General features: G+C 44.6%; 1 protein-coding gene across 1 annotated transcript in view; it reads right to left on the bottom strand.

Moving 5' to 3' along the window:
- The window catches only part of LOC104391488 (ATP-binding cassette sub-family G member 2-like), a 17382-nt gene extending 7557 nt beyond the window's left edge, over positions 1–9825 (bottom strand). The window contains exons 1-8 of the mRNA XM_010000799.1: positions 9615–9825; positions 9162–9221; positions 7776–7890; positions 5571–5723; positions 4646–4803; positions 2494–2645; positions 1188–1311; positions 102–324 (exon numbers count right to left, since the gene is read on the bottom strand). Of these exons, the coding sequence (XP_009999101.1) occupies positions 102–324; positions 1188–1311; positions 2494–2645; positions 4646–4803; positions 5571–5723; positions 7776–7890; positions 9162–9221; positions 9615–9823 (1194 nt within the window). The 5' untranslated portion in view covers positions 9824–9825. The remainder of the gene's footprint in view (positions 1–101; positions 325–1187; positions 1312–2493; positions 2646–4645; positions 4804–5570; positions 5724–7775; positions 7891–9161; positions 9222–9614) is intronic.
- Positions 9826–10305: the final 480 nt, after the last annotated feature.

Here is a 10305-nt window from a genome sequence, read left to right as displayed (position 1 = left end):
CTTTCCCTAGCTGCCTTTGAAAAGAAAAGTCTGTCCTACAAACTTCAGATTGTGGGACTGAGAGCAGAGGGAATTTGAGACTTTTAGCAATGGTTACTTACTTGTGCAATGGAGGCCTGTGGGTTCCTGATAAGGTTTTTCAGGGAACGCTTGGACACCCAGTACAGTTGGGTGAGGAATCCATTTGCATAGGTAATCTCATGCCCCTGCTTGGATACTCTCTGCTTGCTTCCCTGTCCAAGCTCCACTTCCGCCAGTGCTTCCTTTGTGCTCTGATACAAGCTGGAGTTGAGATATTTCTGGTGCAGTACATCTACCACACTGCTGACCACATTATCTTCTGCCACTCCATTTTCATTGCTCACCTCTGAGGAAGAAAAGATATGGCTTGTGACTCTTGTGACGTCAGACATGGCCCATCAACATGCTCAGCCATTTCAGAGGCTGAATAAAAAAATATAAAAATAATAATAATAAAAAAAGCAGGAACATCCAGACAATTTTAATTGCTCAAGCTCTGAGCTTAAGAGGCTAGCTTGAGTGAGAGGGTTTCCCTAGAGTTTTAACTGAACCTGCCTGATCTGCCTGTTCTTTTTGGCAGAGAAATTATCATAAACTTATAATGAGGCACCAGAAAACTCTTGTTTCACTGAATTTTCAAGTAATCAATGCCTGCTCTGAACCATTTGCCCAGCCCCAAAAAACACCATTACGAAAACTGTTCCCTTACTATCCTCTGTCATGGATATGCTACAGCATCCCCAAACAAGTATTTCTCAACATTTTACTCACTATACTGTTAGAGTTTGCTAGCTCTAATCTTTCTCACTGCCCAGTAAATCCATTACTCCTTAGCCTATCTATCCTGTCTTCCCTGCAGCAGCCTCTTATGTGACTAAAAACTTCTGTCTTCTGTCAGCTGTCTCCTGAAACTAAACAGTTCTAGTTTTTCAGTCTGTCCCACATAGCTTTTGTAAATCACTGGTATTTATCACTGCTCTCCTATACTTACCTTTAAAAGTTTCATGAGCTCCTTAAAGCAGCCCAAAGCAAAGTGTATCTAATAGTAGGAAAAGTAAAAAGATAATTAACTGCCCTTAGATGAGAAGAAACCCAGAGAATAAGAGCTTGCCATCACCACATAGGACTTCTCTTCTACACCAGCCAAGGATGAATTTCTCCTTCACAATTCACCTTTTCCTGTGTCCATAGGTCTGTGATCTTCCTTGCTTGCTGCCACAGCAGTTGAATCACCATTTATGATATCAAGGAAGAAGTCAGCTGGATTGTTGAAGGGTTCACATTCATATCCTTTAAAAAAGAAAACAACAAAAAACACACATGAAACACATGTATTGCACAGACCACAGCTTAGAAGGTCAAGTCTACCACTGTATCACTCTTCCACAACCCTATTACAAGAAAACTTCAATGCTTTCCATAAGCATTACTTTACTGCAGCAGAATGGATAGGATTTCGGAGATGGTGAGTCTAAGGTATCTAACACAGAGCTTCAAATATGCTTAGTCTCCACTGACTTCAGGTGAGGAGAAATCTGTAACTTGCTCCTCACAGTTCAGCATGCATAATTCTTGTCTCCTTCCCAGTGCTGTTCAGCTACATTCTGCTCTGGAAGAAGCACAGTTCTTCAGTAGATGTTGCTGGATGTCTGCTTTACAGCTTGCTCTAGAAGTGCTGCTCTTGCTTGTGTTTTCTTGGTCACAAGGAACAGGAAGGCCTGTCCAACAGGAGCTTCTTATAATGTGTTTCTAGCTATGGGACGATGGAGTAAAAAAACATAAGTGCAAGGATGCTTAATCTACAGCATTCCTGTGAGAGAGGAGGTGAGGTGGGATACTAAGAGAGTAGAAGTAGTGAGATTGGTCAAAACTCCCCCCTGAAATCCAGGGAAAGCTTGCAATCCAAAATATCCGTGGCTGCATCTAGACTAGACTAGAAATTCGCTCCACATTCTCTGTCCATTAAGAGTCAGAAACCCTGATTCTGCCTACTTGGAGAGGGGACAGCCACCCCACAGCACAATTATCTAAAGACACACCATGATTTGGTCTTCTCATTCACCCACCTGCATTCAGACTAGAGCAGATGCTTGGGTCAGCCCCTACAGATTGCTGCCAGGCTGCAGTTTGTGGTTCAGAACCTCTGGTTCTGCTGCCTAGGCCTAGCAGAACAACAGGCATCATCTTGTCTGTTGTGCATCGTGCTACTACATGCCCAAGTGATTCTGGGGTTTTGTTCTGATGCAAGGCAAAACAAAGGCAGGAGAGAGCTGTGCTCTTTGTTGTCTGAGAAATGTATTTGGTTTATCATTATGTTTTTTTCCTGTTCTAACATAATGCTGTTCAGACTGCATTTGTACAACCTCTAGTATCCTAGTGATAAAAGAGCACAGGACCAGTGTTAGGGTAAGAATCTACCCACAGATTAAACTCATTAGCCACTTGCCCTTGCTCGTGGCACAGAAGACTTACCAATAGAGCTGAAATACTCCAGGGCCTGCTTTGCAGGACCATGGTACAGCACCTTTCCCAAAGCTAATAATGTCAGACTGTCAAACAGCTTGAATATGGAATAGCGGGGCTGATGGATGGAAAATATGATGGTTCGACCTCTTCTTGAGAGTCTGAAATAGAAGCAAAACATCTCTCAAAATACACCACATTCTGCATTTCAGAAAGGTCATGTTATCCCAAGCAAAAAGCAAGCATCCAAATCAAAGACAAATACTTGTCAACTTCTGAGTCTCAACCCAGAAAAGCTGCAGATCACCCTTCGACAGCATCTCTCCTTACAAGAGACCATCACTGCAATCCAGGTAGACAAAGCTCAATGCTGTTTGCACTTAGCAAAGGCTGTGTATAAACACTCCTTAGATCTTTTCCGTATCAGGCTTCAACTTGACTTACTGGAACAGTCCTATTGCACTCAATGACAGCACCAAGCTTCACATAGCAGACTGTGGAAGACTGTTCAATTGAGATTTCTTAGCTCTTCTGCTGAAAATTCACTCTAGAAAAGTCAAAACTAGCTTCAGGTTTGTCAAATGCTCTTTCCAGTGCTTTATCACTGATGCCCAAGTATCTTGGCCAATCAAAGACCTCTATGCAAAAATAGCAGAGCAAAACACCTCCCCAGGCAAAACAAGACAACATGCAATAAACCCAGGAAGAGAGTTAGGAACTTGTTCTCATTAAATAAGCCTTGTTTGGTAGTCTTTGTAACAGAAGGCAGTTCATCTCTAATATACAGCAGATGAAGGTAAACACTGAGGGTAAATCTGCAGGTTAAATCTGATCTGAGTTCAAGGCTGTTGCCAGAGTGGAGGAAGAGACTTTGTAATAGACTCAGCTGGAAGGCCAAAAAATTATGATTACAAGGCCTGAGCTCCCAGTCCACCCCCCTCTGTGGCAAAGTGAAGCTGTCCAAGCTACGCCTGTTTTTTGGGCTCCAATCCAATGCTTGTTGTAGCAAGATTCCCATCAACTTCAAAGGGCTTTGGAAAAGACCCAAACAAATAATTGCTACAGTTTTGTTGTTGTTTGTTTTTTTTTTAATTAAAAAAGAGCACTGTAGCTACTCAGTCCTAACAGCATTCCTTTTTTTTTGGCTAATGAGCTGACAACAAAATTGCAGCAGAGCTCTGAAGAGCTAACTCTTACCTCTTCAAGAGGATGAGGACTGCATTGGCCGTGCTGGCATCAAGGCCGGTTGTTGGCTCATCAAGAAAAAGGACTGGTGGCTCCGTAATGAGCTCCATCCCAATGTTGGTTCTCTTCCGTTCCCCTCCAGACACTCCTCGGATCAATTCAGTTCCTACCTACGAGCAGAAGAAATAAGGTATTTGCAACAAGACCTAGTCAGTGCATGTTCTGGAGTTCAGGGCTTTCCACACCCAGTAGCCCCAAGCTTCACATAGCAGACTGTGGAAGACTGTTCAATTGAGATTTCTTAGCTCTTCTGCTGAAAATTCACTCTAGAAAAGTCAAAACTAGCTTCAGGTTTGTCAAATGCTCTTTCCAGTGCTTTATCACTGATGCCCAAGTATCTTGGCCAATCAAAGACCTCTATGCAAAAATAGCAGAGCAAAACACCTCCCCAGGCAAAACAAGACAACATGCAATAAACCCAGGAAGAGAGTTAGGAACTTGTTCTCATTAAATAAGCCTTGTTTGGTAGTCTTTGTAACAGAAGGCAGTTCATCTCTAATATACAGCAGATGAAGGTAAACACTGAGGGTAAATCTGCAGGTTAAATCTGATCTGAGTTCAAGGCTGTTGCCAGAGTGGAGGAAGAGACTTTGTAATAGACTCAGCTGGAAGGCCAAAAAATTATGATTACAAGGCCTGAGCTCCCAGTCCACCCCCCTCTGTGGCAAAGTGAAGCTGTCCAAGCTACGCCTGTTTTTTGGGCTCCAATCCAATGCTTGTTGTAGCAAGATTCCCATCAACTTCAAAGGGCTTTGGAAAAGACCCAAACAAATAATTGCTACAGTTTTGTTGTTGTTTGTTTTTTTTTTAATTAAAAAAGAGCACTGTAGCTACTCAGTCCTAACAGCATTCCTTTTTTTTTGGCTAATGAGCTGACAACAAAATTGCAGCAGAGCTCTGAAGAGCTAACTCTTACCTCTTCAAGAGGATGAGGACTGCATTGGCCGTGCTGGCATCAAGGCCGGTTGTTGGCTCATCAAGAAAAAGGACTGGTGGCTCCGTAATGAGCTCCATCCCAATGTTGGTTCTCTTCCGTTCCCCTCCAGACACTCCTCGGATCAATTCAGTTCCTACCTACGAGCAGAAGAAATAAGGTATTTGCAACAAGACCTAGTCAGTGCATGTTCTGGAATTCAGGGCTTTCCACACCCAGTAGCCCTTCTCATTTTCAGAGTCCCATTAGTAAACTCCAGGGCCAACAGCAGATGATGGGTCTGACTCAGTGTGAGGAACTGTGCAGCAGTAAGCAGAGCCTGTTTTTCAGAGGTAGCAGGCACCTTATGACTTTAGGGAACAACAATGACACTGACGAGGAAGAGCCAGAATGAGGCCACAGCAGTCAGAGGTGGCATTGGTGTTCAGGGATGTCATTTGGTAGTTTGCCTGCTGCTGAACTAAGAGTAGAGTAAGTAAAGTAAGAGTAAAGTAAAAGAAAAAATGCTGCTGTAATGAGCAAGCTCTGCACAGAACTTCTCCATCAGAGCCAGCTTTCCATCCCTCACAGCTTTCAGCACTGTAAAAACAATTTCCCTGTCTTGTCCTACAAAGCCAGGAAGTGACTGAGCACTTTCCAAGGTGCAATGACTAGGTGACTTTTTCACCTCTGAACTTACACAACGTGCTGCACACCGGCCAAAATCTTCTCATTTTAGTAGCAAAGACTCATACTTCTTTCCAAGTCATCTCCTGAGCTGGAGACTGACTTCTTACATGCAGGATAGTTTAGTTAGGTTCCTGCTTTGCTTAGGGCAGCTGCACTGTGTACACTGTGCTGCCCAGAGCCCAGCAGTTCAGTTTGCAGAGGCAGTACAATTCCTGAGAAACATATTCTCACTGCTCACCTTAGCATCAGCCACTTTGCTTAATCCCAGCTCGCTGATTATCTGGGTGACTCTTTCTTCCTTCTCTTTAACACTGATGGAACTGGGGAGTCGCAGGGCAGCAGAGAAGTGCAGGTTCTCCCTCACCGTCATTGTGCCCATGACAACATCATCCTGAAAGCAACACAAATAGACAGTTGGACAGCCCCCTTCAGAGCTACCTGGCTGGGCACCAGAGTCCCTGTAGTGGCAATTGCTGGATAAGCTGTTTGTGGACAGTAGAAACTGGACTGAGGAACAACCCCTCCTTCAAAATTTCTACAACACAAAATTCAAGGTCACTCAGTAGTAGTGAAGGAGAGAATGGAATTCTGCAGGCTCTGAGCTTATAAAAAGCATCACCTCAGCCTACTTTCAGGCTCAGGACTCCAAGTGCAGGCAGTACCATTTTGTACTGCACATGCATTTTCCTAACCAGGCAAAGGGAGGCAGAGCAGGTAGCTGGTTTTGTAAAGAGTTTAAATCCTGCCAGTCCAGCTGAAACCGATGGACATTGCCAGTGCTCAGCACTCAGAGTAGAGACACTCTGGGAGTAACCCAAGTCAACTTCCCAGTAACAAGCCATGTCTTGCTATGGTCCAGAGCACCTGCCCAGTTAAGCTGCCAACAAGGAGCTCTCCCCAGCTCCTCACTGGCAACAGCTTCTCAGAGAAACAAGTGTTGCACCAAGATGCTCCTGATTTTTTCCATGTGTCAATTATTTAAAATCCTTGAGCATAAGACTTTATTCTCAGGGCTAAACCTTTAGAAAAGCTTCAACAGTTGCATGCATTTCAAATAAGCATATCTAGCCAGGTGACAAACATCTGGGCAGCCTACACCGACCAGTAACAACCATGAGCCAAACAGAGTCGACATCAGGTCCATCCGAGCTTCATACCTCCCCATCACCCACGCTTTGATATTCAAGCCAATTCTGCATCCCACCATATGATGGGAGAAGGGCTGCAACACTAGGCAGCTGCTGAGAAACATGCCTGTTTATCAGGCACCCTTCAAATCCAGTGCCCTTTTGCTCCTACCCTGCAGGGAAGCAGATTCCTGCAAAAGTAACAAAGTGTGGCACAACACCCTCACTTGCAAGACAGGAGCAGAGAGACCACCAGCAGTTTTATAGGGATAACACAGGACTTAGTCAGTTTTATGCAGATGGGCATATAGACCTGCTAAGTATGTATGTATTTATGTATACTTAGGTCTTAAGTGTTGTTTTTAGTCTTTGGGCCATCTTTATTGATCCAGGAAGTGCTGCACAAGGGTGGGAGGGGACAGAGACCATTTAATTCCTCACTTAGTTGCTTATCATTTTAAGGTTAAGTTTGGTTGCTTTGGACACTTGAGAGACAAATGTCTCAAACTGGGACCACTTGCAAGAGACCTCCCGGCTATTCATGAAACATGAGAATTTGAGGCTCTTTGACTTGCAGGATCAAGACTCAGCAGTCTCGTGAAATGCATCTTCCCTGCATCCCCCAGCTGGCAGCTTTCAGAAAAGCTGCCTAATTCACATCTGCCTGCAGTCAGAAACCTGGATGGTGTCCAGATTTGGCTGCTCTTATGGCTGCCAAGAATCTCCTTCTCCTCGGCTACCCCAGGGCTTTGAGGGTCTATTATTGGTCCAGGCCTCCACCCACTTCCGCAGATTCAGCAGGCTTTTCCTGTCTCTGAGTGGAATGAAGCTCTGTCCCAGCCAGCCAGAATCAAAGGAAGAACAGCAGGGATCTATTTACTTCCTAGAATTATTGTCTGATAGCTTGAAGGTGCTTCTGCCAGTCAAAACCGCTTCTAGTTTTGCAACAAGAGATTTTGGATGTTGTGGGTTGTTTTTGTGTTTGTTTTTTTTTCCCTCAGATTTGGATTTTTATTTTTAACCCTCGCTGGAACTTCAGTGCAGAGCCCAGAGAAGCCACAGTAAGCCCAGTGGCTTATGCATCCATGTGGTTTTGGAAAGACAAAAACCTCTGCTTGAACTTGATTGGAGTGACAGTCTGATGCTCTGTCTTCCATATCCCAGGAAAATACTAAACACTGTAATATCTGAGTTATCAGATTAGACTCGGTAAGGATGACTGAATATTACCTAACCTAACACTTCATGCTTTGCTCATGATGACACAGAATTCCCTCACAAGGGCTTCCAAGCCTCCACTGAAAGCATTTGCTCACCTGCACAACATATCCTGAGATGCACTTGAAATTTGGAGGCTGTGGGATGCCATCTATAAGCACTTCTCCAGACAGGCCTGCTGGGTCCTTTCTGGCAGCCAGCACATCTAGGAGACTTCAGAAAAACACCAGACATTAGGTTTTGCAATAACAGCTGCTTTTACCTTTGACTGGATAAATACCACCAGCCAGGACTGCAGTTACAGCTGCTCACAGCCTGGTGCAAACCAAAGGGCTCAGAAAGGGGCTTCCTCCGCTTGGGTGGCTTTAGATCTTTGTACAGACAGGCTGGTGTTGAGGCTGGTGGACAGGCTTTCTAATGCAAGGTGTGCCACAGCCCTATTACAGCACAGAGACCCCCACAATTCACAGCAGTCAATCCCCCACAGACACTGACTCAGCCTCTGTATTAACAGCCAGCCTCAAGTGCACACAAGCAAAAGGACCCTGCTGAGTAGCTGCAGCCTGCTCTCCAGCCAGGAGACTACAGAAGTACCTGCTTTGATCTCAAGGAAATTAATCCAAATGGGTATAAACAAGACTAGAGGTAGGATTAATTCTATAAAGAAATTTTGTTTTAAAATATCACTGGATTCTCCTCACTGCCAATGCAGTGGCTAGCCTGTCTGCTGGCTAAGTAAACACTGTCCTGATGAAGTGCTGTGCTTGAAAACCTCCTGATTAGCCAGCAGGCTCCTCCTTAGAGAGGGAGATCAAAGGTCACCACACAGACACCAGTGTGAATGGTGGTCAAATTTGTCAGTCTCTGTCACTCTCAAAGGCAGAGAGTGACAAAGAACTCTTGTACCATGGTTATACAGGAGACAAAACAGCATCGGCACAGACTGGAGATACTCTAAATGGTATTTCTCTGTGCTTTCATTCAAAGATCTCAAGCACACATGCACCCCCACCACCAGGCCATGGCCAAGACAGGGTGAGGATCCAGAGCATCCTACACACTTATATTACACCATATTTCTGTCTTGCTGCAGTGACACCACAGGGAACAACATCCCTCCTAATTTCCAATGGAGCTTGCCCTCTCCCTGCTCCCCACCCCATGACAGGTCTAGGACAGAGCCTATACCTGAGCTCCAGTCATCTCAGTTCAGCCTGGTATCTAAACTCAGGCCTCCACTAAATGTGACTGGAGTAATATGAACAACCAGTTGGAGCAGATGAGGGGTGTGATACCACTGGAGGGCAAAAGCTCCAGCAAAGTCAGCTGCAGAGGGACACCAGAGCAGACTGCACCACCAGATTTCTCACATGCATGCAAAGATCTGAGGTTATGGATCCCTTACATATTCCCCAACCCTCAGAGTCCCAAATCCTCTGTGCACAGCTGACTGTCCAGGTGAAGGAGCATACGAAAGTACTCACGAAGACTTCCCGCTCCCTGTTGGCCCCAGGATAGCATTCAAGCCTGGCTTCATAATGCCACTGGAAGAAGGAAAGAATTATTTCCAAATGGAGGAGCCTTCACATGAAGCTTATAATAGAGTTAAATTGTGAACAAAATGCTGTTGAAAGAAAAACTTCAGAGATTATTAAAACCTTCTCCTTAAATCTTAAATCAATATGCATTTTTCCCTTCTTGTCCCAGACTGCAAGTCAGAACAGGACATCTAAAAAGGCAATCTACAGAAGACAGAAGTTTTTGCTTAGTTTGCCTAAAAGCAAATTATGAAGTGCTCACAATGAACTGCAGACTGGCAGGAGGGTAGTTGTTTCTTCACCTGCACAGCTGGATCTGGAGAGTGACAGTGAGGTCACCAACTCACAGCAGCAGATTAAATTCCTACCCTCTGGTATTTTATTTAAGCAAGAACTTACTAAACATTATGAAGGATCTTCTTTTCCACAGTTTTCCGTCTATACAGGAATCCACTGGACTGCTTAACGGAGTACTGGATGTTATGGAAACTCACAACAGAGCCCCGAGGCAATCGGAGGGATTCTTGTGTTGGAACAGAACGTTGGAAATTGCCCACTCCTTCCTCTTCTCCAACAGAAATAATGCTGTGATCGAATGTGTCTGCCATCATGTCCTTGTTACACAAGTCGAGCTCCACTGCATGGAGTTTTTTCAGGTCACTGTTTGGAGCGGTTTCCATCTCTTCAGACAAGAAAAAAACACTCAGGGAAGGAGACACACAAGGAAAAATTTCTGCAGGAAGTGTCTTGAAAAAGCAAGTTCACACACACCACACCAATCCTCACAAGTGCCAAGTTTCCAAAAGGATGGACATCCACACTGGAAGACTTCCAGTAGTTCCCAAAGGCATGGAAACCCACAGACTTAGAACAATACATATAGCCTTTAAGAATGAGACAGGTTCTTGAAGTGATGTTAGCTAAAAGAACATCTAATGAGGTGTAAACCAAGCTCCTTTGTGATGTTCACCATCTTGCTCAACACAGTGGAAAATACAAATGCAACCTGCTACCACTGAAGCTAAAGAGACTCAAGATCCCCTCCTTCAGTTGTAACATGCTTGCCTTCCCTCACACACCCACAAAGCCT

The sequence above is a fragment of the Chaetura pelagica genome, unplaced genomic scaffold, assembly GCF_000747805.2.
Source record: "Chaetura pelagica isolate M959 unplaced genomic scaffold, ChaPel_1.0 scaffold166, whole genome shotgun sequence".
Lineage (NCBI taxonomy): Eukaryota > Metazoa > Chordata > Aves > Apodiformes > Apodidae > Chaetura > Chaetura pelagica.
This window is presented reverse-complemented; position numbering and strand designations above follow the sequence as displayed.